The sequence below is a fragment of the Lineus longissimus genome, chromosome 9, assembly GCF_910592395.1.
Source record: "Lineus longissimus chromosome 9, tnLinLong1.2, whole genome shotgun sequence".
Lineage (NCBI taxonomy): Eukaryota > Metazoa > Nemertea > Pilidiophora > Heteronemertea > Lineidae > Lineus > Lineus longissimus.
In genome coordinates, this window is record NC_088316.1 from 719,639 (window position 1) to 746,424 (window position 26,786).

The 26,786-nt window shown below is 41.5% G+C and overlaps 4 protein-coding genes across 6 annotated transcripts; 3 read left to right on the forward strand and 1 right to left on the reverse strand.

Annotated features, from left to right (window-relative positions):
* The first annotated feature begins 123 nt into the window (after nucleotides 1–123).
* On the forward strand, nucleotides 124–6,334 carry LOC135493244 (uncharacterized aarF domain-containing protein kinase 2-like). The gene is made up of 11 exons (XM_064780380.1): nucleotides 124–219; nucleotides 652–1,498; nucleotides 1,731–1,833; nucleotides 2,015–2,116; nucleotides 2,404–2,585; nucleotides 2,979–3,128; nucleotides 3,523–3,753; nucleotides 4,130–4,210; nucleotides 4,544–4,714; nucleotides 5,166–5,294; nucleotides 5,460–6,334. The coding sequence occupies exons 2-11, from the start codon at nucleotides 728–730 to the stop codon at nucleotides 5,640–5,642; spliced, it is 2,103 nt and encodes a 700-aa protein (XP_064636450.1). The 5' UTR covers nucleotides 124–219; nucleotides 652–727; the 3' UTR covers nucleotides 5,643–6,334.
* A 506-nt stretch (nucleotides 6,335–6,840) lies between these two features.
* LOC135493245 (ras-related protein Rab-9A-like) lies at nucleotides 6,841–12,615 on the forward strand. The gene is made up of 2 exons (XM_064780381.1): nucleotides 6,841–6,993; nucleotides 8,321–12,615. The coding sequence occupies exon 2, from the start codon at nucleotides 8,445–8,447 to the stop codon at nucleotides 9,084–9,086; it is 642 nt and encodes a 213-aa protein (XP_064636451.1). The 5' UTR covers nucleotides 6,841–6,993; nucleotides 8,321–8,444; the 3' UTR covers nucleotides 9,087–12,615.
* A 1,299-nt stretch (nucleotides 12,616–13,914) lies between these two features.
* Nucleotides 13,915–17,592, forward strand: LOC135493888 (malignant T-cell-amplified sequence 1 homolog). 2 transcript variants are annotated; one of them, XR_010448313.1, is made up of 7 exons: nucleotides 13,915–13,980; nucleotides 14,423–14,575; nucleotides 14,931–15,031; nucleotides 15,373–15,506; nucleotides 15,888–15,955; nucleotides 16,181–17,177; nucleotides 17,448–17,592. XR_010448313.1 is itself a non-coding variant. In XM_064781529.1 (6 exons), exons 1-6 carry the CDS (start codon nucleotides 13,970–13,972, stop codon nucleotides 16,260–16,262), a joined length of 549 nt encoding a protein of 182 aa, XP_064637599.1. In that variant the 5' UTR covers nucleotides 13,915–13,969; the 3' UTR covers nucleotides 16,263–17,247. The 2 variants fall into 2 exon arrangements, 1 of the variants encoding a protein (XP_064637599.1); XM_064781529.1 differs by lacking the exon at nucleotides 17,448–17,592 and having other exon boundaries at nucleotides 16,181–17,247.
* Nucleotides 17,593–17,632: 40 nt separating this feature from the next.
* On the reverse strand, nucleotides 17,633–25,427 carry LOC135493886 (leucine-rich repeat-containing protein 74A-like). Of its 2 annotated transcripts, none has more exons than XM_064781528.1 (10): nucleotides 25,142–25,427; nucleotides 23,783–24,120; nucleotides 23,140–23,351; nucleotides 21,288–21,392; nucleotides 20,618–20,761; nucleotides 20,211–20,378; nucleotides 19,684–19,974; nucleotides 19,179–19,460; nucleotides 18,688–18,773; nucleotides 17,633–18,511 (listed from the first exon to the last, which is right to left on the reverse strand). In XM_064781528.1, the coding sequence occupies exons 2-10, from the start codon at nucleotides 24,102–24,104 to the stop codon at nucleotides 17,914–17,916; spliced, it is 2,208 nt and encodes a 735-aa protein (XP_064637598.1). In that variant the 5' UTR covers nucleotides 24,105–24,120; nucleotides 25,142–25,427; the 3' UTR covers nucleotides 17,633–17,913. The 2 variants fall into 2 exon arrangements, with proteins under 2 accessions (XP_064637598.1, XP_064637597.1); XM_064781527.1 differs by lacking the exon at nucleotides 25,142–25,427 and adding an exon at nucleotides 24,547–24,890 and having other exon boundaries at nucleotides 17,634–18,511.
* Nucleotides 25,428–26,786: the final 1,359 nt, after the last annotated feature.

Genomic DNA, 26,786 nt, shown 5'->3' on the forward strand with positions numbered 1-26,786 from the left:
AAATAACTAAGCTTATATCATGTGAATTTAATATTTTTGACCAAGATTGAAGTGCGTGCGGCTAATGTGGAATCACTGGAATGGAATGGTTGCCTCGGCGAAAAAAAAGTGTGTACTTCGCGTCACGTACATTGATGTACATGACTGTATCTGAATTTTGTCTGCAATTAAAACATCAATTAAATCATATTGGATCGAATCATTTTGATAACAGAATAAGTAAGATATATCAACATTGCATCAGACGTGCACCATGTATATATTTCATAAAGAAGTAGTGCTGCATTTTCCCAAATAAGCTGAAGGAATGTAAAAAGTTCCCACACTTTACTTCCATTCCAATCAATAAACAAAAAAACAAGAGCATCACAAAGCAAGGCATGTTTCCCCTTAGGGTAACTAGACTAAAGGTATCCCGCATGGGGTTTGGGTGCACACTGGTTGGTTTGATAGAATTATGCCATCAGCCTGTAAACGAGATCCTTTGTTGATGTGCCATGTGGCCTAGCATCCAGGACATCGTCATGGCCATGATGGGGCCATAAGTCCTGACCAGTCCAAGTGATGTACATTTCATTTAGCTTATAGATTTACTAGAATTGACCGTTTTTTCCCTGGGCTCATTATGGTAACATCATATTCTTTTTTTAGGAACCATCTCTCCACATGAATCGCGATGATGATGTAGCCGTCGACTCCTCTTACTACTTTCAATTTGAAATCCATAATGTCGTCAATGTGTCGGATTCACTCCATACTTTGTAGAGGGATAAAGAATGCATCCTCTTTCAAGTGTGGTGGACTCTCGCAAAACATCTTGATGTCACAACTCCAAATTACGACAAAGACCTATCCTCATTTGCAGAAAATTCCTCAGAAATTTAGCACCAGTACTAGTGGCACTGGAACTAAACTTTGCTCACATGTCAGGGCACCCGGGCCCCTAGTTTTGAAAACTATGGTTGCATTAACAATGCCATTATCTTTCAAATCCGCATTTGACAGACTGCTGGGGAATAAGGAAATGATTATACCGACGGTTGGTAATGATGACAATATACCCAGGGAAGTATATCAGGAAGTCGTAATAATAAAAAGAGAGCCTGGTTTTCTCATGAAAATAGTTTACTTCTTCTGGAATGTTCTACGGATATCGTTCAGGACGATACGAATTATTTGCACTTTAGTGCCATTGTTCTGTTTTTATCCGTTGACTTGGACGAGTGTTTGGATCAATGAAAAATGGTGGAATTTGCTAGTTTTGGCTATCCAGTCTATTGGGCCAACGTTTGTTAAGCTCGGACAGTGGGCGAGCACAAGGCGTGATCTCTTCTCTGATAATTTTTGCAATAAACTTTCCAAACTTCACCGACGGACGAAACCACATTCATGGTACTTCACAAAGAAGAAACTGGAGAAGGGATTCGGCAAGCGTTGGAAGGAAATTCTGAAATTTGATGACAAGCATCACCCGATAGGTTCTGGATGTGTTGCTCAGGTGAGGGTGAACAACAACAAATTACTGATCCTAGTTTGTGGACCAACTTTTAAGACCAGTTAGTGCCCTTGTTCAGGCTGTGGAACCAAAATAGTTCTCTGTCCCCCCCTCCCCAATACATGTGCAGCCTCTATACACTGGCATGTATGTTGAGCATTTCTTATTACCGCTGGTGGACTTTCAAATTTTTCCTTTTGTTGTGAAAGTTCTAGTATGTCTTGCTCAATTCCAGGTTTACAAGGCATACATGCCCCAAGAGATGGTGCTAGATGATGATGTCCTCAACGAAATTCTGCTCGAAATCGAAGATCATGATGATCCAACAATTATGGACGGTGAGAATGGACTAAAAATTGCCAATTTCACACATACTCTAAATCCTAATGATCGGACCAGTATTGTGGTCTAAAACCTCTAAAAATGGCCTCAATTCATGACTTTATTTAACTCGGGTGCCCAGGTCACTATGATCAACACTACCATCTGTTGTTCATAATGATACGCTTCCTTTTTCAGCGTTTGAGGTGCTGGGATTTCATGACATCATCGGTCAGATCGACAAGGGATTAGATGACGACAGTGATGCGAATTCAAGTTTTGAGGGAAAGCCGTATGTCGGTAAGATTTGTTTCCGATTGTGTTGTCTCGTGGGCGAGTTTCAAAAAGTGAATTCCGTCCGACAGTTTTATTTTCCACTTCAGTGGATAGCTGTGTCCCCCTGTGAAAAACCAAGGATGGATTGACGACCACATCATTAACAGGTTAATTGGGGACTCTCAGTTGAAGGGAAATACCAGTAAATGAAAGCACAAAAATGATTGCACCACATGTGAAAATATCTTTTTGCTAATTTTGTGAAATATTTTTCTCTTCACCTTTGGTGACATTTTCCTTTTTTCCTGCAGAGACTGCCAAGCGGCCGCATGCTGTGCCACTGCCCTCTGTTGCTGGAAAGACAGCTGGACAGATCAAACCTCCCAAGTTGGACAAAGCCAAGCCACCTCCTGCCCGACCTGGCCCACAAGCACCACCAAGCAAGGAAGGAGATTCTGGACCACCTCCTGGCCTCGTCCCTGTTGCTGTCAAGGTATAAATACTTTTACGACATCTAAAACTGTAAACTGACAAATTTTTGTGGGAAATTGTTTTGCAAATTTTGCGTACACTGCAGTACAGTAGTGGTCAGTAAGTAAAACCTTGCAAATCACACAAAAAACATTTAAATATTTCGTAAAAACATGCAGCGTAGCAAGAAGACCCATGCTGATGACATTTCGTCTGTCGTTGACCTTTAACAAAAACGTATTGTTACCTGAAAGTTATATGTTTTTGCCTCTGATGATGTCACATGAACCCTAACAGCACTTCCTGGTGGATTTGATCGGTCACTATACCATTCTGCACTTGTTTCTAGTAGCCTGAACTAAATGGTCTAGTCACAGAATTAGAGCTAAAAGCTCTCAATCTTTCGACTTTTCAGGTGCTTCATCCCGGCATTTATCGCGCTGTCCAACGAGACATAAAGATACTGCGTTTTCTTGCCAAAGTGGTCGAGTTCATCTTCCCGAATTTGAAGTGGCTGAGTGTGAGAGAGTGTGTGGAGGAGTTTGCTGACCTCATGGAGAGACAGGTAAATCCGATGGGGAAAACTCCAGGATCATCAGGTTCACGATCCCGTCTTCTTCTTCAGCTTTCACTCCATTCTTTGACGTGTTATTCTCGGGGGTGTCCCTCCTCCAAGGCAAGAGAAGCTTGCAAATAGTTAGGCACCATTTGGATTTCTTGGCCTAGTGACTGTCTCTAGCCAGAGGTAGAGTCTGTCGCAAGCTAGACATGTTTCTCAATTGGTGGGGTCTTGTGCTTACCCTGTCATAGGCATAGGCACTAGGTGGAACCTTGGATTTACGCCTCATTTAATCAAAGGACAAAGCAATTTTCGGGTTATGTTTCTTGCTCATGGACACAATAATGAACACACATGTATTGTAAGGATAACATTTAGAACCTGTTATAAATATTTTCAGATTGACCTCAGAGTTGAAGCCAGATGCCTTGACAAGTTTTACGACAACTTCGAAGATAACCCCAACATCCGTTTTCCCCGCCCAGTACGTCCATTCGTGAAGAGGAGCATCCTAGTTGAGACATTTGAGGAGGGAGAACCAATGTCTAAGTACATGCGACGAGATATCCAAGCTGCTGAGGGGCTGAAGGAGAAGATAGCTTCCATCGGTATTGAGGCCTTACTTCAAATGGTAAGTTCAGTGCCTTGGTGTACTTAGTACCTTAGTCGTACTGGTCCTGGTTGTTTTGTCACTAATGCTGGTGTTAAGTCTAATAGACTCAGATTAAGGTGATAACGCCTAGTTGAGTTAATGGGTGATATGAATAAAGACTAGCAAATGCTATTACTCCAGTTTTGTACAGGAAGGCCTAGTGTAAATGTACATGTACATGGAGATTTAGATGAAAGCATTTACTAGTTTTTATTCATATCACCCATTGTCAACAGAAAAAAACTTGTTTCAAACAAAAATTGACACCAGCAGCACACGCTAGTGCAGCAACTATCATTGGATACAAATTGTGGTGTTTCAAGTCAATTACATGTCTCTTTCTGGGTTTTTTCAGATATTTCAAGATAACTTTGTCCATGGAGACCTCCATCCTGGGAATATCCTAATAATGAATGCAGCTGAATTTGAACAACAAGTAAGTTGTAATGACATGTATTTCTCAAAATTAACTGTGGGGCTATTGCTTAGCCGAGTCAGATTCATTTCCGGAGACTGTTAGTGTTAGGAGTTCAGGTTTTCTGGTTTACTACATGTATACATGTACTGATGAGCATGGTGTCAGTCAGCTGTCCTACTGCAATATGCAACTTCTTAGACCATGTTATTATTGTACATTAGATTCTGTACAAAGTTTTCTGATAATTTAGACTGGGGGGCTGAATTTGTCTAACCTGGGGGGTCAAATGTTCATGTGACATTCCAGAATCACAGAATGTATGATTCTATTTGTGTCATGTTGTTATTCCAGGACGACTCGAAATTGGTCCTCGTTGACGTGTGCGATACTCTGATCATAAACGTCAAGCCGGTTGAGTGTCCTCTGCGGCTTGTCCTGTTAGATGTCGGCATCGTCTCCCAGCTCAGCGAGAAAGATAAAGAGAACTTCACTGAGGTATTCAGGGCTGTCGTCCTCGGCGAAGTAAGTCAACACTTGATATTTTTGTTCAAAATTTCACGATTTTTGTTATGTATATCAAAGCTGTTCAATTAGGGCAAGTTTCAAAAAGTGAATTCCGTCCGACACTTTTACTTTACGCTTGCTCAATATTGTGAAAAATCTGTTCAACTGAAAAACATTATCAAATTAACTGTGTATCGGTTGTTAGCCTTGAGCTGCATCTTGTCTCTGGTTTTCATTGCTCTCCCTGTTGTTGGTCAAAGTGACAACTAGACTGACTAGTTTCTTGGTTAGAATTCGAAGCTGTTTCACAATCTCCCCTGGCAAAGGTCCACCAGTACACGCAGGTGTACACGAATCATTTGGGAAAATTATCGAAGTCCTGTGGACCAATCAACTTGACACTTAACCTCGTCCGCAGACTTCGTATTGCTATCCCTTGAAATTGTGATGATGTATCCTGTCTCTTCAGGGTGAGAAGGTAGGAGAGCTGCTCCTGGATAATGCGTGTCATCAGGAGTGTGTGAATATGCAAGGCTTCAAGGACGACATCGCTGACATCGTGAATGCGGCAAGAAAGCAAACGATAAAACTTGGGAAGGTAGGTGCAGGCAGTGTTCTGTTAAACTGGGAAATTGTGTTTGACCTGCTTCATCAAAAGTAGGGCTGCATGTAGAGAGAAAAGGAAGAGGAAGGAGACTTGAATGAGACAAAATATTTCCTGCACGTTAAGCTTTCCTGTTGTTTAGTCTCTAATTCTTTTCAGATCCAAGCTGCCGAGCTTCTAACTAGTGTCTTCTCAACACTCAGCCGACACAAAGTGAAACTGGAGAGTAATTTTGCCTCGATCGTCATTGCGATCATGGTTCTGGAAGGACTCGGTCGCGTATTAGATCCCGAGTTGGATCTACTGGAAAAGGCTCGACCCATGCTTCTCTCTTCATCATGATAATAGCCATACTGCACATAAATCCAAGGGACAATACAAGAGAGAGCTGACCTTTGATGAACCCTATTAGGTGGCACAGCGAATGTGTCTTACGGTGCCTGTCATCACTTAACTTTGTTCATTCTGTTTCTAGAGTATTTGCAAGTCCCTGACACAAAAAGTGTCATTCAAGGACATTTGTTTGAGGGGTGAATCTACTTTGACAGTTTTCCAATCTGAGTCATTATGAGAAGGAACACACAGTCAGGTCAGTGGGCATAAGATGTACATGAACTGTATGTCGGTTGCCAGAGCTTGGTTGAAGTTCCTTGGGTGATTAGGCAATCGACGCCAATAAAGGCCCAGGATGAATATCTCTAAGGGAATCTTTTGTTAAAGTCCACTCACTGCTAAAAAGCAGGTCGAGGACATATGCTTTATTCACTACTATAAGTTTATGTCTGTTGATTTCATCAGTGCAGCTTCGTGTAAAATTGCCATGGTGGAAGAGGTATCTACACACTAGTGACCTAAACATCCTAAAGGGGGAGGACATTTGCATTTAGTATGATTGTGTGCTTGATCTCTGTCATTTTTGTTTACACTAAGTTTTAAATTTCAATCATGACATTTTAATTGAAGCAACATGTATATAACAGCTAAATGTACATAAAGTGATTTATATGACAATAAATTCACAATGCTATACTTCATCTCGGTTGATTGTTTTGTTGCGTTTTGAATGAGTATGGTTGTGACTATGTCTCTGAAGTGACCAGGAAACGTCTTGACCACTGACGGTCATTTGAGAAAGTGGAACATCCTGTTGAGACAATGAGGCCAGCTCTTTATTATTCAACGGACGCATTTCTCTCACATTTAAGGACAGCAAGTTTCAGTCCCAATGGGTTTCTAAACAGCTCGAGGTTCAACTGTGTGCCATTGACATATGTGACAATGTGACAACGACGTGTGCAGTGGCACAAGTAAAAGAGGATTAGACCTCGACTATGATTGTGCTACCATGCCACTGACAGTGATGGTTTGATTTGAATGGACTGGCTGGGTCAGTCTTCTGACACTCGGTCGTTTTACTGTTCGTGATATCGAAGAAAATACAGACTTCGCCGGCTCGCCCGTCCGCGGCCGCCCGTCTTCCCCACCCGAAGACACTGTCACTCCATTCCCCCGGCGAGTTGGTAATTTGTCGCGCCTTACGTCAACGAAGTCATGTGACGCGAGAAAATTAACTTCCTCCATTTTTGCATGTTTTTGCAACATAAAGCGTGTTTTTGGTGAACTCCGATTGGTTTTCTCCTTCCAATTTGATCGATCAAGTTGTTTTCTATCCATTTCATCAAACAGAAGTTGGGTAGGTATTGCTCTTCCAGCCGTTTGCGAGAAATTCGATGTGGAAACCACTTAAAAAATTGGCAAAAAATGGTGTAACAGGAAGTGTTGTCTCTAGAAAAAAATCATAAAACGTGCACGTAGAGCAGTGCATTTCCACTGGCACTATCCAATATGGAATATGTTGGATGAAGATGGAGGAAATTGAAGAGTCGCTCTATAGACGGATTGCGAAAATAAATTTCTGCCATTTTGAAAAGTCCTTTTCACAAGCAGTGTAACTTTACCATGACATAAAAGTGTACATTTTTTAAATCAAATCATCACCAAAAGCATTCAAAATATTATGAACATTGGTAATCGTGGACAACTTCGGACCAATTGCATGCTTTTGGTCAACCCATGTTTTTGGTTTCATAGCAGACACTTCAGTCACTCTGACTCTAGCCTTTTTGAGTCCCAGAAAAAATTCAGTCCTGAAACTGCCAAATGCAGATTCCCAGTGCTACGGACCAAGTGCTGGTCAACGTCAAAGCAGCTGTATAAATTCCACCAGCCCAAAATATAGCCAACTTGTCATTCAATAACCACCTCGAACATCCTTTGAAAGTGGTTACATGAATAACGCACAAGTCACATCATCATCGCCAGCATTAATCATGAAGTACGTGTATTGATTTTCTGTGTCAATGCCTGATAACTCTGTTACCAATTTAATTTTTAATGGTTATTGTTAGTTTTCAGGTGTCATGCGCTGTGTGAGGCGAAGTGTACATTTAATGTGCTTGGGTGTTAGTGGATTGATTCTGACTAAGGCCAGACTTTTTTTATACCTTGGTTAGCGTACGTTTTATATAACCAAGCTATAAAAAAAGTCTGGCCTAACCGTGTTTCCGCAATCGTTGCAATGTCAGTAGTTGGTGTAGCATTATACATTTAGCCGCAATTTATTCCCAATTTCCTTTTACACGAGCAAGTGTTCATGTCAATTGTCATGCATATTCGACGTGAAGCCAATTTGACTTCATTCAGGTTTTTGGAGGATCTGCACCCTACGGTTACATGCATTCCCAATAAAATGTTTGTGTTTTTTAGATGCACGGCTAAGAATGATATTGGAAAACCTACACTGCTGTGGACTACATGTACTCTATCATTTTGTGTCATTGATTTTCTCCTCCGGCTCTATCCACTACATTTTGCATTGTGTATGTTGTTTGTAGTTGTTGCAAATACAGCATAAATGTTGCCTTGAATATTGGTCCGATTATCAAAGGTATGGAAACCTTTTGATATTTGATCGTTGTGCGATAACTGATCTAATAGAGTAGTTTCTTTACTGTTTTCAGATAATGGTTTAAAGAGTAAGAAATGTGCTGCCAGCAGATTCCAGTGCACTGACGGGCATCAGATTCAGAATATAAAAGCAGGATAGTCTTTCTGGGGCGGGTTGCAGCCGACAGCGTTGTACCAATGCCTGCGGCTAACGGTCGAGCAGCAAACATGACCAAGGGGAAGTTACTTAAGGTCGTCCTCCTTGGCGACGGTGGCGTGGGCAAGAGTTCCCTCATGAACCGATTCGTCAGTAATAAATTTGATTCTCAATCGTTTCACACGATCGGAGTAGAATTTCTTAATAAGGACGTGATGGTCGACAATGAGAGTTATACGATGCAGATATGGGACACGGCAGGACAGGAGAGATTCAAAAGTTTACGAACTCCGTTCTATCGTGGTGCTGACTGCTGCTTGTTGACATTCGGCGTCGACGATATGCAAAGTTTTAAAAATCTTCAAATGTGGCGGAAGGAGTTCTTATATTATGCGGATGTCCAGGACGGTGATAACTTTCCATTTGTGATTCTGGGGAATAAAGTGGACGTGATGAATCGCGTGGTGACTCCAGATGAGGCACAGGCTTGGTGTCAAGCCAACGGTAATGTGCCCTATTATGAAACTAGTGCCAAAGATGCGATTAACGTGGACGAAGCATTTACTGAAGCTGTGAAACGTGTGATAACCATGGAGGCCAACTTAGATCTACGAGGAGGGTTGCACAGTGATACGGTCGACTTGTCCAGGAAGTTACAACGAGCGGGTGGGGGCTGTTGTTAGTCAAGTGATTGTAGTTTAGCTAACTTATAATATGAACCATCTTAACTGGGGATTCGACTCACAGCAGTAAATTTGACCTTATTCAATATTGTATTGTAACTATTGCTTTGAAATATTAAGAAAGCTGTGAAGTTCCGATGTGACTCTTGCGATTATGATATTCCTGACATTCGTTTTTGGAGCGCATGTTCATCATGGGAATTTCAGAATCTGGAACGTCATCCATCTTTGCATTTTAGACCGAGAAATGTGTTTACCTGATTATATTTACACGTCTATTCCTAGAAATGAGAATTCCAGTTGACAATAACAGTTGTGATAAAAATCAGCTGGAAAATACTGTACATCTCTAAAATAAAAAAGTGAAATATTTCTTTTAAATTGCTTTGACCGCCTCCCCCAGTACCCTCAAAATAAAACCAAGCGGAGACCATGCTCAATGTTGTAAGTAAAGCTACAAATGATTTATGTGGGCAAGGGTGATAACGATTTCTATAAATAAAGTATGTAGAACCTCTCCATTAAGGACACCCTTGGGACTGACTTATGCTGTCCTAATAGAGAGGTGTCCTGATTACAGAGGTTGGATTGAATAGAAGCCACCCCTTCGGGACCAAAACCGCTGTCCTTAATAGAGAGGTTGTCCTGGTAGAGAGGTGTCTGCCAAGAAAGGTTCCACTGTACTTATCAAGTCCTTACTATGAACATCTGGGCCTGGATTGATCTCTCGTTTTCAACAAGTTCAGGTCACGAGTGGTAAGAACACGATGTGGCCTGATTACCCTTATCATTAAAAAAATCATTACGGAACAGGTGTTATATTTAAAAATGTATAATGCGACATTAAGTTGTAGTAAGTTGTACTATTACAGTACATGTTACAACGATTTTTAACATTGTGACTGAACATAAATGTTCATGATGATACATACATACTTGTCTAGCTCCGAGATTTGCTTGAACCATTTTCAAAGCCTGATAACTGTTACTGAAAGATAGTCGAAAGTATTCAGTTGAAATAATTCCAAACCATTGAACATGCAGCCTCTGCCACTGGGCAATGCAGTGGCTTGGTAGATGCTGCTAGCCCATCAGTTTGCTTAAGAAAGAACTACAGTAGAACCTCTCTATTAAGGACACCCTCGGGACATGTGTCCTGATTGAAGAGGTCAATAATAGAGATTGTCCTTATTAGAGAGGTGTCTGCTAAGGGAGGTTCCACTGTATTTATTTGCACCTGCAGCAACTCTTAGGTATAGAGCAAAATCAAAGATCTCTCAACATCTCTAAGTCTAACCACTAATAATACTAACTTGACATCTAGCTTGCATTTTCGCATGTTGACCTCGAGATAATTACCACTTGTTCTTTTTACCCATCAACTTCTTGTCTACATTGTAATGATTGTAATTTGTGCGATGTAACAATAATGTAAACAGTAATACATCACTTTTGCTGAAAAACTAAATTACTAACCCTCATTGACCTAAAGTACTCCAATATTCAGCATATTTAGACACGCTGAATTGGTATTAACCTTGTAAAGACTTCAGTCAAAAGTCTTGTGTTTCACCCTGGAAAAAAGAAAGGCTGAAAACCATTGTTCATGGGATACATGAACAGTTGAGGGAGAATGATGCATCAAATACTAAAACATCTCGTTAAAGCAAGGTTTTCAATGTAAAATGCATCAGGCCTCATTCTGCTGCAGCATCTTTTGTGTCACAACTGAGAACCGCTTGAGTTGGTAACAATGTTGAACAGACATGAAATCTAAATTGTCATCATCAGATTTCATAGTTTGAGGTGTTTTATACTATCATCGTCAACACTGCTTGAGTGGACCTGTTATTGTATTGAAACCAAACCCTCAGCAAACTGCTGCAGGTTTGGGTGATATTTTATCTACCTCTGTGGTATTGTGAAAACCAATACCTCCAGTTCGGTACCAGTTCCGATGCGGATATCGAATTGTGTTTTACCAGGCCAGGGGATTAAAATATTACACATGCAGTTGTAGTGCTTTATACTGAACTTTCATTCTCCAACCCCAGGTTACCCCACTACTCTACTACTGTATTTATGTTAATGTGTGAACACATATGTGGTAATTGTTAATTGATTGTTATGACAATCAGAGAACTGTTTTAAATTATCCATTAATTGGCCTCGGGCTAGTTCAGTTATTTATTTGTATTTCATTCCATGTAACCTATTTGTACTGTATAAGGCCACACCAATTTGTACTGGATTGCTAGTACATTGTACTGTAAAAAATGCCTTTTGAAGGGAGATATATATGCTTAGAAGCTTACTCACTGACCGGAGTTACTCAAATTGGTGTGGCCTGAAAGTTTGGAACTAAATCTTTATTTTAATACATTTGAATTGATATGATATGAAGATACTTTAAAAATTGGTCAGTAGGTCTAGGACACAACTCGGTCAAGATAGCCTGTAGCTTCAGTGTACTTTGTATTGTAATAGTGCAAAATATTGGAAGCAGGAGGAGAAGGCTAAAGATTCATGACACCAAGACTAGTCATGGGAGCCCGGACTTCAAATCCTCCAGTATTTTCCACAGACATGAAAGATGTCACAAGTTCTCGTACATGTACAGTCCTACTGTTGTACTTTTTAACTTCGCAAATATTTTATGGTGGTTCAAACAAACGTGGACAGGTTGTCTTTTTCTTGTATTTGGCCACGATGGTGAGGGAAAGATGAAAATAAGTAGGTTTCATGTAGATGTTTAGACTGCCATTTTACAATGTGCACCTTGAAAGAAAGGGCCTGTCTTTATATTCCATTTCAATATTCTGTATGAAATTGCGTCCAACTTTTGCTCGGTCTGCTTATGCCTGTGATTAGTTCAGATGAAATTATGGAGTTCACGTTCATGACATATTTTAACTGAAGCTTGTAATTACCAGAAAATGCTTTAATCCCTGGGGAAATTATTTTACTGCACTTTGCATCATTATATGTTGGTACCATGCCCTGAGACAGAGATCTCTGGACTGCAACATCACATATGAAGTCTACTGACAACCTGTTTTCAAGTCATCCTGTTTTTATCCTGATCGTCCTTCCTCTCCGGGGCGACAAGACAAGGCTGGACCACTGCATCCAGAGCTGTCATCAATCCTCATCCTGACATAACCAGTGATTTTCCATATACTCCCCCTCTCGATACTGTATAGGAGGAAGGAGTATAGCAAAACCTCATCGCAGGATGTCAATCTTTGGCAACCACGATTTCTTTTGCCCCGTGGTGTCCATTTCAAGGCAGTCCTGGGGATGCTGCCTCGCTTAATCTCACCAGCTTCTGGTTTGGAGATTTTCCCTTTCAACAATAATTTTTGATTCAGAGTGCAGTTCCCTTTATTTGCGTCCAATTGACTATGAAATGAATTGCTTTGAGGAAGCTTTATTTTTTAAGTAGGTTGACACCGTACCAGTTGGAGCAGTACTACTAACTATGTATAAATTGGAAATTATTTGAGATGTAATAAAAGTCTTGCATTTTCATGGTTTGTTTCTTGTATATCTGTGCTGACATTTAACCTGTTGAGGTCATGGATCACTTCCTCATGTGTCAATCTCTGACAGTGCCCATTCCCCCCCCCCCCCCCCATGATATTACATGACAAAATACCAAATTCGAACCAGTGCTGGCAAAATAAGTCGCATTGCGCAGATCTTCCCTTTGAGTAAGTGGCTTCGAATAAGCTGAACAAAGTATCTAACAGCTTAAACCTTTTCTAAACTTACAGTTGCATAATCTCCATCTGAATTCAAAATTTGACAAAGTAGGCCTCATAGGGGAATGGGTAGTTTCTGATAGAATATGGTCTCAAATTCTAAAAGAGCTCATTGTGACTCATTAAGCCAGCTTGATCTTTTCATGTACAAACAGGAAGTGCAGTGTTGAACTCAAAATCTAACTGACTAAATAGATAGGCACGAGGCCTGACTGTCATTTCAAGGTCGCTGACAACTTATGTGTTTTCTGTATCACATGGAATTGAGCCATCATGATTATTGATAAAACGGGTCATAAAACCAATGTCATGTGCACGATCAAACTTGTTGATTGTCCATTTACTGGGTCACTAATTGGTTGCAAATATCAAAGGTGAATTATAGTTCGGACATATTTAGAAAAATCCAAACTTCTAGGGAAGACTCATAAGGCAGTCCATAGTAGGCCTAATTCTCTCTATGGTCCACCTATGAGCATGATCACTGTAAGAATTATTCAGGAAGAAATGTATAATATTTGGGGTTTTCCGTGATTTTCCGGCCCAATTGGCAATTCTCTATGCTAGCCTAGTTCCTGGGCTTATACCCCTGTGACAGCGGATATAGTCCCCCTGGAGTCATAGTCCGGTAGCATTGTATTTGACCAATTAAGCAGCATGATCTATTGTACCGCTAACCCTAACCAAAACATTTAGCAATGCGGGCTATTGTTACACGGACTATCAGCCCTAGGACTACTATCCCCGCCACACCCCTATTTTACGCCTTCTACCCCTATTATAAATACTCAAGGGCCTGTGCTTATGGTTTATTTAAAGAAATCAAATGCCCGATTTAACATCCTGTATAATCAGGGGAATCGGGCGTTTCCAGTGATATACGACACAAATGGGTTGTCCTCATGCAATCACTTTGGAAACGCATTTTTTAAACGCATTTTTTAACAGGACGTAACGTCCTGTTAACTGGGCACGTCATCATCGCGTACATTTGGGAAAAACTCTCTAACGAGACCTAAAAGAAAGACAGTATGGTAGTTTCACCAGTCTCTGATAGGCGGCAGTTTTGTGCTTCCGGAATTTCACGTTTTCCACAAGCCGGTTATTTTACTCTACAAAATGTTTAAAAAGTAAGCAATGATGGCAGTTTTATATCCAAAAGATAGTTAATATCATTGTTATGTATTTTTGCAAGTAAAAAATCAAACTACTAGAGTAAGATCGTGATGTAGGCATATAGGCCTGCGCATATCGTTCATGTCATTTAATGGATAGGTACAGTTATGTATTGAGTAATACTTGGGACTGCTGGCCTACATAGTACTGCCTACCGGTAGTATGCATCCCATGTCGTGTGTGACCAGATAGATTAATGAGATTGCACACGATGTCATCAGTAGGCCTAGGTAGGTGTGATACATTTGTTACGCACTTGCACCAGCTATACCTCACTGCCCTCAGGCTCAGTCATCATCATAGACAATAAGACATTGATTGAATATTGGTCAAAACACTTCCGGGATTATCGATCATGTATTGTTCATCATTGAATTTCGTATGTTTTGCTTATAGGTACAGTGACAAAGAACATTCGCCGTCGGTGAATAACATGAAGTCGTCGGTCCAACGAGGAGTTCGAGCGAAGGTTATCACCCAGTTTCCGTTCATAGAAGATTATATTGATGAAATATTACCGAAGAAGGAAACTTTGAAATTGGTCAAATTGTGAGTATATGAGGGCTGCCAAGAAATTCTTCAATGATTTCTCCCTGCTGAAAATCTACCTTCCAGATCAGACTGGACATTTGTATTGTTTCCTTCACAATTTGGCAAGAGACATAATTTGCCATCAGTCCTCGAGTCCACAAGTAAAATCTTTCTCCACAACTCCTGAACTGCTCGCGTGACGTCAACTCAAAAGTTTGGTGGTTGTGCACGAATTTGATAGTTTTAATTTGTCTTCAAAATACTTTTAAGATACAAATTGACTAATTGAAAGTCCCTCTTGTGATGAAATAAAAGAAAGTTGAAATTAACAAACTCAGTCCAAGTTTCATATGGAATCTTATTCTTTTTTCAGGCCTGATCATATTGAATTAGTAGCAAGTCAGGCTGGCCAGCCTTTATTCTTCAAACATAGGGATGGAGATTATTATCCTACACTCAGAATTCTTCATAAATGTAAGTAAAGTAACTTTACCAATTAGAGGCTCATGTCGATTTGAATCTGAAGATAAGTTTTGTAGTGATCATCATTTTAGGGTTTATCCGTATGACAGTTGTCTCCAGTGAATGTTCTCATGAGAAACTTGATAAATCAACACTTAAAAATGCCCTTGTTATCAGATGTGAATCACTGTATTGTGTTGTCATATTGCCCTGCATTTCCCAATATTTCACCTCAGTTTGCTACTAGTACTCCAGACCACAGTGGTCTAAAAACTATTGTTATAAGCAGTGTCAGCTGTTCGGATGAGCAGGTTCGAAAAAATTATTGGTTTCTCTCCGTGCCTTATTTCCAGATCCGTTTATGTTACCTCACATGCAAGTGGACAAGGGCGCCATCCGGTTCGTCCTCTCAGGTGCTAACATCATGTGTCCTGGTCTGACGTCCCCCGGAGCCAGGATGACCATGGTCAATGAGGGAACAGTGGTTGTATCCTATTGTAATCAAATGGAAAATAAAGTGCAGTTGCCACGGTTACTCTTTGGTTGGCAAAGTGATTACGAGGTAATTGCTCGAGAGTTGTATTTTGAAATTGCAGCTTTTGTGTTTCTTTAGAATGTCGTGTTTTGACAACCCGGTAACTCTAACTTCAATTAGATTTCTTTTCGCGGGCATACCTTTTCGTTACAACCTGTAAGTGCCAAATTTCTGAGGTTACAGTACTGCGCTGCTACATTGGGCCACTGCAGGCCGTTTAAAATTTCTGAGTGGCATTGGCTGCTCAAATCCACGACCTTCTGACCACAAAATGAGCGCTCTTCTCCTCTGTCACCACGCTTTTGTTGATTGATTCCTTAACCTTGTGCCCAGGCTGTAATGGCGGAAGGAAAGGAACATGCGTTAGCTGTGGGACTGACGACGATGTCATCAGAAGATATGTAAGTAATAGGTCTCTTTGTCTATCTTGCCTTATTCCACCCATGTGTATAAATGGGTACTGGTCAAAAATGCTAACTGACCGACTGTACGTCATAAATTCCGACACCAGATGAAAAAATAACTTGGAAGATACGATAAGTTTACCCCAAGCAAAAATGATCATTACATTGACCCATGACGTTGTCTCTGTCCTGATAATAAAATATTTTATTATTCTGTTCCAGATTATCAAAAAACAAAGGAATAGGAGTGGAATGTGCACATTTTTTGAATGATGGACTTTGGAAGATGAAACCGCTCAGATAGACTCGTACAGTAAATCGTCACTTCTTGGACAAAGACCTCAGACAGATGTGGTTGTGACAGAATGTGTGTTTGGGAGGATGGCATTAGAAAGAACTTTCTCAAGTCCTTTTAAACAATGCTCAGGGTTAGAGCTGCGGCAAATATAATAATATCAAACCATTGATTATCATAGAATATTTATTTATCAGTTTGAGTAGCTTTGCTTTTGGTCTAAGAAAAGAGGACATGTTTGTATTTATGTGCTGTCGTTCAGCTTGTCCCCATTTTATCGGGCAAGCAATGGCGGTGGGTTGCTCTGTAAACTGGTATCTATTTTCTGTTTTGTTTCTATCCATTTTGTCTGTACCTTGAACCCATTTCAATATTTTTGGGAGAACGGAGATTTGGAAGGACAAACTATCTCATTTGGTTCAATCCAGATTACCATTGGGTATCCATATAGAGGGACTGGGATGAATTACCCTCTGTGTCGCTTGTAGGAACACAGTGCAGGTGGTTAAGTCCAGGTTTACAGAGAGTTAACAATTTTAAGAACTGACAAGTGATTTCCAATGAGCAGGCTACCTTGTCAAGACATGTCATGGCTGTCAGGTGGTGCAGTGCAAACATCACCTGTCACCACTGAGGTCCCAGGTTCAATTCCTGGTCAGTCCCGGAACACTTATGTAATGGAGAGGTTGACTTCCTTCGTCGGGGTAGGTTTTCTCCAGTTGTGATGCGACATCGCAATTTCCCCACTTGCTTTTAGGAATGAATGTCTCTTGTCAAAGTTGATATACACAGTAGAACCTCTCTATTAAGGACACCCTCGGGACTGACAAGTGCTGTCCTTGATAGAGAGGTGTCCTGATTAGAGAGGTCAAATTGAATGGAAACAGCCAATTTGGGACCAAAACCAGTGTCCTTAATAGAGAGGTTGTCCTTAATAGAAAGGTTGTCCTTAATAGAGAGGTTGTCCTTAATAGAGAGGTTGTCCTTAATAGAGAGGTTGTCCTTAATAGAAAGGTTGTCCTTAATAGAGAGGTTGTCCTTAATAGAGAGGTTGTCCTTAATAGAGAGGTTGTCCTTAATAGAGAGGTTGTCCTTAATAGAGAGGTTGTCCTTAATAGAGAGGTTGTCCTTAATAGAGAGGTTGTCCTTAATAGAGAGGTTGTCCTTAATAGAGAGGTTGTCCTTAATAGAGAGGTTGTCCTTAATAGAGAGGTTGTCCTTAATAGAGAGGTGTCCGCTAAGGGAGGTTCCCCTGTATTGATATTGACATCACTTCCGTGTGGAGTGATATGTTATTATTATTGTGCTGCATGACGAATCTTTATTAAAGTAATGTAAATAACATCTGAATTCATTCTACTGCTTTATTCTTGAATAGATAGTCAGTCTGTTTGCCCCGTTATTCTCGCAATCCTAACTGAGTGATTGAAAAGCTTGATGCATGCAGTCCTGTGATTTAATGCTTAACGCATTTGGTTGAAAGTTAGGTGCTGTTTGAGTTTGATGGTGCATACACAAAACTGTAAAGGTCCCTGTTTACAGAACTTGCTTTATGCCGACCCTTACACCAATGTAGCTGTGTGTGATGAGTGCACATCGCTTATTTGCACTGATTTTAAACTGCTGAATGTCTATTTGGAGGTTGGCGTTGTACAATACGCTACGTTATTTTTGGCAACTTGGAGACATTTGAAACTGATGGCCGTCTCATGGACTGGCCTCTGCCCTTTGGAATCGGAGATATCCGCCTCGAGGTCTGGGGTGTGATTGATGTTGTCCTTTTTCGCTGTTTACTTTTCCTGCCATTTTCTTTTGGCTGTGTGACTTTAATCTCTGGCAGCTCTGAAGTAAAACTTGGCTCCAAAATGGGCGAAGGGGCGTGATAGGTCAACTGATCTGTTGAAATGTCACTCTGGTCATTGGAAAGTATATCAGACAACTCTGATTTCTTATCAGAATCGTCATCGTCAAGACTACGACTTTCTAAAGATAAATCCGCTAAAGAATGAATCGGAGGCAAATTACTTATTTTCTTTGAAAGTTTCTCTCTTACAGGATTCATAATTTTTGAAATTTTGTCCGCAATTCTGTCCTTTTCATTCGTATGCACCTTTGTCATGTATTGATGGAATGTGGAGGAGTATTTACTTCCGGCAAGTGGGTCGGACGCAGCACTTATGCTCTTGCGTGGTTCTGCTACTGTCTTACGGTCGGATATCACCTTGCGTTTGTATTTCCGCTCGGCTTCCATGAAGTCTCTGGAATACAATTAAATGGACATTTCATGAATTAGGAATGGCCCTGGCACTCATAAGAAAAGGTCTTTGGCGTACAGACCACAGGCACGTGGAATTGAGCTAGCCCCCACACAGCCCCCCGATTGAGCTCTTAATTTCACATGCCTGTATGAAGATACCATTATGTTCACACTTACAACATGTTTATCATCCCATCACCATCCTGGTCCAAGAAATTGAATAAGATATCCAACGCTCTGCTGCTGACTGGGAAGCCATCTTTCTGCAATGAAAAAGAGGTGGATGAAATATGAGGATTGTCATTGATTGTTCTATAAACTTCAAAGTCCGATATCAACTGTATCAGAGATAACTGCACCACATCCTGAGTACTCTGACTAGTACCCATTCGTAATCATGGGTGGAGTGAGGCAGGTTAGATACCAGTGTAGCTGATATATCATTCATCCCATACCAGATGCATCTTCGGTGTCTTTAGTAAACTGCAGGTTGGGCAGGTCCCAACCTAGCCATCAAGGACAATGTCACAACCCAGCCATCAAGGACAATGTCACAACCTAGCCATCAAGGACAATGTCACAACCTAGCCATCAAGGACAATGTCACAACCTAGCCATTAAAGGACAATGTCGCAATCAGACAATTCCTAAGTCATTGTCCGACTCACCACCAGCTTGTTCTTCACCTCCTCCTTTGCCAACATTCCGTCGCCATCCATGTCGATTTCCCGAAACATGTCAATCACGCGCAGATTAGACTTCAGGTAGAAGAACAACCGGATGGGATCCACCGTGTACGTCTTGTCAACGTCTTTGACATGAAGCGTCTTGAATCTGTCGCTCCAGTTTTCCACATTGATGGGGAGGCTGTGGTCGAATTTGGCGACAAAGATGCGGTCCTGCTGTATCTCCTCTAAGACGGCTTCGAATTCTTTGTCCACGATAACTCCCTGGAAAGAAAGTGAAGTAAATGTCAATTTCAAGGGTGGCGGTCAGTTTTTTATAGACTCCCACTCTTGTAATTGGCGTTCGCTTCATTTTGAAGAAACACTTATTGCTTCAGGATTTCAAGTTCCAGTCAAATGGTGGTGCCTCCTTAAGCTAAAGTGTCAACTCTGAACAACTCTGAGTCGCTTGTACAGTAAAGACTCGTCGGCCCCAGTGATGACTTACAGACATATCCAGCTCTCTGAGACCACTGTCCTTCGCCTCCCTCAGTTTATACAAGAAGGTACTGGTGAACACAGCCGGGATTGGATTGTGCCCTATCCGCAGGACCTGGAGTGTTTTGTTCTTGATCAGCCCCTCCAGGAGCTCAAAGAATTGTTTCTGGTGGACGCGGTTGTGGGAGAGGTCGAGGAATTCTAGGGTGGTGTTGCTCATGAGTGCATGAGCCATTGCACAGGTCCCTTGGTGGCCAAAACCATTCCATGCGACATTCAAGCTGATGAGACGGACATTATCCTGGAATAAGGACAACAGTGGGATTTAGAAACTGCAGGGAGGGTCACATGTTATCTTTCTCTCTTGGAGGCAGTTTTTACTTATTTTCTGATGATGGCACTAGATAGAACGAATCTATGTTTCTCCTCCAAGACACGAGGCGCATGGCGATGTGTCAGTTGAGGTTTCATTTCGGCAATCAAACCCATTACGCTCAGATATAGGCCTACTCTTGACCACTTTCGCCCCCAGCTTACTATCAATCCATGAGCTACCTCCTCAGCCCCCTTGCCCCGTATATGATTCCAGCTGAGGTCGAGCTCGAGCATAGTGTGGTTCTCTTTCAATGCTTCCCCGATCAGCCGGCCCGAGTAGTCGCCAAATTGGTTATTACTGGCGCGTAACGACAGGAGGAAGTCATCATTCTGAAACAATACATTATTCAAGCACTGTAGAAATTACCCGGGAAAAAGCAATTCGTAAGACTCACAGAAGACAGTTATGGATTTACAACCCGAAGAAAGATTGGATGAAAGGACTTTGTTCAGAGAACACGTTTAGTATGGTGGGCGGTACAGTCCCTATCGATGCGACACTATAGGCCTGCCGTAAGAACTTCCAAGTAATTTGGTAGAAGGATGGTGAATATTACAATCTTGCCTACCTCTATTAACTTTGCCATCCCCTTCGCATCGTTGTCGTTGAAGCCGTTGCCCGATATGTCTATTTCTCTAATCGACTTCTGTCTCAGCAGGAATGAAGTGATATACTTCACGTTGCCATAACCTATTTGGTTATTTGAAATGTCCTGTCAAAGAATAAGAGGGAATGGGAGAATCTGAGCAATGAAAAGGGAACCGGCGTAGAAAGGGTTAGGCTGGTCTGACTCAGTGGAGGGGGGGGGGGTCACCCTGGGTAGGTGAACCATTTATTGAAACGAGCCTATTTGAGGAAGTAGGGGCCCTCCCCAGGAAAGCTACACCCCTCGATAGTATCACTTTGTCTAAGTGACTTTCGAGGCCCTTAATGTGAATCTATATCTATCTCCTTAAAACTAATGAGCAACGGAAGGGGACATGTATGGAAAATACCGTTTTAAGGAGCAGCGTTACTTGGCAGTGTAATCGAGTAGTCGATCCGCATACTCGAAAGTCTTCAAGGTTGGAAGAGAGATGGGTCTGCGATGGTTGTATCGCTCAGACTTGCTATGTCATAATGTACATTACATATTACGAGCCAATCAAATTCTTGAAGCAAAACGTGTGAAATGAACAACAATTCGGGAACCGATGCGGAAATCGTTCGACACGTTTAAGAAATGTAGTCCCGCTTACCAACGTGTTGATCGTGTTGCTTTGTCTGACCACGTCCAGGACGTATTCTAGTCCCTTAATGCCCAGGTTATTCCCCGAGACATCGAGAAGACGAAGGTTTTCGTACTGGAAGGAATAAATATGTATTCATGATGTTATTTAGTTTATGTTAAGGTTAGTCCAGGTAGGTGAGAGTCCTTGCTCATCATGGAGCATAGCAACCCGCGGCTAGTTAGTATCTACCCGCCAGGACCCTGCTCTAAACGACTCCGACTTGTAGGCCTACAACGCTGCGGTCTCCTTTTTAGTTTTCTCAATTTACGTCAAGTTTGAACGCCAGTTACGGCGCAAACATTCGTTAGAGCAACTAGGAGGAACCCAGTAATGGACCCGGAATTATCTTCTTGAATCTCGCATCAAAAAGGACCCAAGGATTCATTTCATACCAGTTCAGCTGAGGTGTTTGTCGTCTGAACTTCACGCTAGACGGCTTGTATGGTAGATTTGGGATGGTGTCACATTTGACAGCATTTTGTTAAGGAAGTTTATTCCTGTCCTAAATTCTGACCATGACAACTTATGAATGTCTTTATGGTTCGATTGCGTTCAGACAGGTACTTTGGTTTAAATCATCCTAATTTTGTTCAAATCAGTCTCGGTTGAATGATTAGAACGAGCATGTGACATTCTTATTGAATTTTTTAAGTTAACGGTCTATAGTTCCCTTTGCTGGCCAAAGTTAATAGACCAACATAATACTCCCACGTGTTACCTGTTCATAGCAGTCATAATGTCTGGTTGGAAATTTAGAAATCTATTTTTGGCTTCATTTCATTTCATATTATAATATTGGTAGCCTAAATTTTATTACACGCTATTATGTACCAGCCCAAAATAAATCACCTAAAAGTTCATACTATCATTCAATAAGTATTAGTCACACGTTTTCTTTGAGTCAAACCGTGTAACTGTGGGCCAAGAGGCGGGAATGTATTGTAAAGCATCATAAAGGAATACACATAAATGTCTCACTAAGAATTAGGTAATAAGCGCTCAATTACCTAATGTATATTCCTTTATCAATGTATTTAAGTCAGAATTGTTCATGCCACTTTCTATAGACTTCAGTATCTGCACTTGCTTATAAGGCCTACTTGTGCCATCAAAAGCACGAGGACATTCTGTTATTATGACTGAATCTCCTCTAAGTGGACATTTACAGAGTGACCCAGTCACACAAAATGTCCTTTCGCTCTAATACTATAGCGACAAGCATATTATTTCATTCCCTATCGCACTTGAGCCGCAAGAAATGATAAGATGATAAGAATCCAATGAAAAGATTGCTTTTAGTGTCATTTGTATATAAAGGTCGAACCTTACTGAATGTATAGCCTATTTGTTTCAACAATATCAGCAAGACCGTATTGAGACTAGTTCTCAGAACTGTGTATATAATTCCCTTCTGAAGGTACCAGTCACGAAATTCCTTTTGGTCAATCGAGTGATATTTTGTAAAGGTGGACTCCACGGGGTTTCGTTTTGTGTAGATGTCACGAGTTCGGCGATCGCTTGGAGGAATTGTAAGCTATCTTACTTACTTATCGGGTAAGGCGAATTAATAGAATTAACAGTACGAAATATTACGATGATATTATGCCTATAAACGATGTAGTCGCTGATACACGTGGAGAATCTCGTAGGAGAAGAAGAGGGAGGAGGCGAAGTAAAAGAAGAAGAAGACTACACTACGAAGAAGGAGAAGAAGAAGAAAATAAACAGCAGAACAATATCATTATCACCAACAACAGCGACGACAACAACAAGACGAAGAAGAAGCGGTTTCCTTGACCACAGAAACCGACTCACTCACCATGATAAGAACACAAATGGCCTTAATGCCCTCTGGCTGCAGGTTACAGCCAGTTAGATGTAAATGCGTGGTGAAGCCCAGCTGCCGCAGGAACTTTAGGTTCGGGGTCAGGTTCATGCGCGTGCAGAGTCTCTTATACAACTTCCTCTTGTGAAGCACCTCCAAGTCATCTTCGGTAAGTTTAGTGGGTTTCCTGGAGGAGGATGTTATATCTACAGAAAGAAAGTGAGTGATGGTCTAACTTAGGTTTGACAAAATGGTTTGGGATCGAAATACAATGTGGTTGGAACGCAATGCTGTCGTTTTCTCAGCAGTCGGAATGAGGACAATTCCGGTGAGTGTGGTTGTGACATTGTCCTTCCAAGAGCATTCCTGACCACAGGATTTTAAATCACCTCACCTAATTCATAGTTGCGCAAGGTGATGATGATGATTATTCTCAATGGTCTTGCAACACGGGACCGATTGCGACAGCCCATGTTCTGTACTCAGTACTGTCCACTGCACGAATCCATCAGGCAAGATATCTGACAAAATGGTGTCACCCCGCAGGACCAACTTTACGGAGACAAGGTGGAGCCGACGAACAGGATTGACTATGATAAGGAGAGAGCGCAAAGAAGCGCAAGAGACAAAACCTTACCCAAAACACCCTTGATCCGATCAGAGTAGTCGTCCTCGGATTCCTTCTTGTGGCTGAAGGAGCCAGTCATCCTCCGCACCTCGTTTTCAATCATGATATTCTGCTTCTTCTTCTCCAAGGTATTCAACTTGGTCATGTTCAGGCTCCCGTAGCGGATGGACGGCTTCCTCGGCCCCGAGGACGGGATGTGTAAATGCGTGTCATCCTTGTGGATGCCGGGGCGGGTGACCGCCCGGGTGCTCTGCCGCCCGCTTGATCGATCTGTCTGGGGTCGGTCAAGAAAGAAAGGGTCTTCAGACTCCGGCTGTAGAGTCATCGTCATGATTGCTTCTCGTAAACTGAAAAACACAATTACGATAACCTATGTTTAACGAAAGAAGGGACACCACCAGTTGGGAAGAGTTTATTCTTGATGGGAAGGCTTTCTACTCTACCATTTTGCCCCTTACCTTGCAGTTAAAAGAATTCAGGCCGAGTAAATACATAGGCTGTTGTCTTTAACAAAGCCCGCTCACACCTCGGCCTGAATTCCTGTTGTCCTGTGGCCTTATCGGAGGGTCATCAGCGCAAATCTTGATAATCGACCACCACGAAACATCTCTCAATGAGGTCCATAGGCCGAAAACGGGCATAGGAAAATAGACGTAACGACAACACTTTGAACTTGATATTTAATGCATCGGAGGGAAAACTACTTTGAACCATGGGTTTGTGAACAAATGGAAGAGAGAAGGGTATCCGAAATGACAGAAATAAATATTTACCAAAACCTATTCCATCCTTGCTGTCAGCGGTCTCGGGGCTTCACAAATAGCGAGTCGCATCTGAACACATTTCGCAGATCCATAGCATTAGCCGGCATCCAGGAACGAACTGGTGTTTTTTGTGAACCGGTGAAGAACTGTGCCAACGTTATGTTCGTCTTTATAAAGTAATTGGCGAGTCGCGTTTTGTAAATACGCATTGCTTTTATGCTCTTTGTGACTGACGTATACTCAAACAAGAAATAAGTCATATATGTATAGAGCATCCAGTGATCTTTCGTAGGAAAATTTATAGCTTGTGTCACTCATCTCTGCTCGAATGATTTTGTGGTAATTGTGATAGTTTTGAAAGGAAGACAAGTCTTCGGACAGGTTGGTGACTTAGCGCTCGCGATTGGGACTTCACGCATCCTCGGACGCTTCCTGGTCGGCGTGATGTTGACGCCTCAGGCAACGAACTTTGAAATGATTTATATGAAAACATTTCATAGTTAATGAAAAATCTCAAATGCAAATTGTGTCTTGTTAATGTCTAACTTTGAACAGCTGGGCCTAGTTGTGACATATGCGGAGCCGGTCCCACTTTTTACATTACCTTTAATCCGTTCGTGAGACTTAACAAATCCGCCATTCTCAGCTTCCATAAACGAAGGATCATCAATGGCAAATTGGCTTCTCTTCAACCCAAGATTCGAGCCGTCGCAAAATCGAGCATGAAATACGAAATTATTCCAGCTGAATATTGTCCGAAGGAGTTGTCCAAGTTAAGTGCACACCCGAGGCCCTATCAGCGTCCTCAGTTAGTTACACACGCTCCGCAAGTCAAAATCATGTTCAACTCATGTAGTCAAACAGATGTCCATCCAACTATAAAGTGTCTTCATCCGCCGACATCCAACTGAAGACAGAGCTGACGAAACGTTGTCTTTTCTAACTGGTTGTGACAGTGTCCCGTCGAAGTCCTTCGTTAAATCAACCAGCCCTTCTGTACTAAAGTCAAGGCAGACCAGTGATGTGACGGAGGAGGTTGATTACTGAATTCCAAATCAATACATGTGTCCCGGATTTTCCGACTAGTGGATGGTTGTGACCGTAGGCCTACCTCAGAATGTCCCTGGTCAACGTTAAACCGTCCAGAACGGTAAAAAGTAGGCCCACGCGGCAATAAAAGGAAACCTACAGTTCTTTTACATAGATATTTATTTAGAAAAACAAGGCAATTGAATTGTTTTATAGATTGTTTTATTCACCTACCGTAGGCCCTTCTTAACAGGCATGGAATAAGATAAGCAGTAAACCAATTAAGCCAAGTAGGATTTGTAAAAAAAACGCGACCAAATCTTTTAAGAAGATTAATTTTGCTCGATGAAAAATTAAACATTGACTTTTTGCGATAAATTAACGCTGTGACGTCACGCACTTTCGTCTTACTCGTTACACAGTGTACCCTTTAATACGCCTTGTTACATCTTGTTTACTTTTTAAATTATGTTCAGTTTTTATTGTCTTTTTATTGATGTGAAAGATTTCGATGACGTGGGTCTGAGGTCGGAACTACAAGGCTTCCTTAATATTTGTCGGCTGTCTACTGACAGTAGTGTGAACAAGGCGTGTTGTTGCCTTAAACTAGAAATGGGCAGGTCCTCCAGGATAGAGAGGTTTATTTCTTACATTAAAACACGTTTTCATACTATATTGTGTTGATTTGAAAGATAAAATAGTCGAATTTCGTTCATAAGACTTCGAGTTGAAAGGTTTTTGTCAATAAGGTCTGCATATCAAAAGGCGAGGGAGGGGAGTTGTCTTTATAAAGGACAACTGAAGACAGGTGTGGGATAAATGATAGTCCTCAAAGAAGGTGTCCCAGTCACAAAAGTTTCGTGGGGTCGCTAGAATTCTGTCACACCGATCAAAGCACTCCTCTCATTTCCTGGTCTCGTGGTTGTGACATTGTCTTCATCAGACCAGTTTGGGTACAGCATCCACATCAAGCGTATGTATCGTTCGGGACACCCTGTATAGCTCCTTATCAAGTACATCTTGTCTTTGACCTGGATGGACGGCTGGTTATTCAGGGCGTCCCAACCTCCAGTGGGTTGTTCTCATCCAGAGGAAGACAGTATTTACTTCGCCAACAACTATAAGATGTACTTGCTGAAAAGCTCCGTGTATCTGCTATTCATGGTCTACCGAAAGGCAGAGTAGGTTGTTCCCATTCAAGGCCGAGATAAACTGGTTGG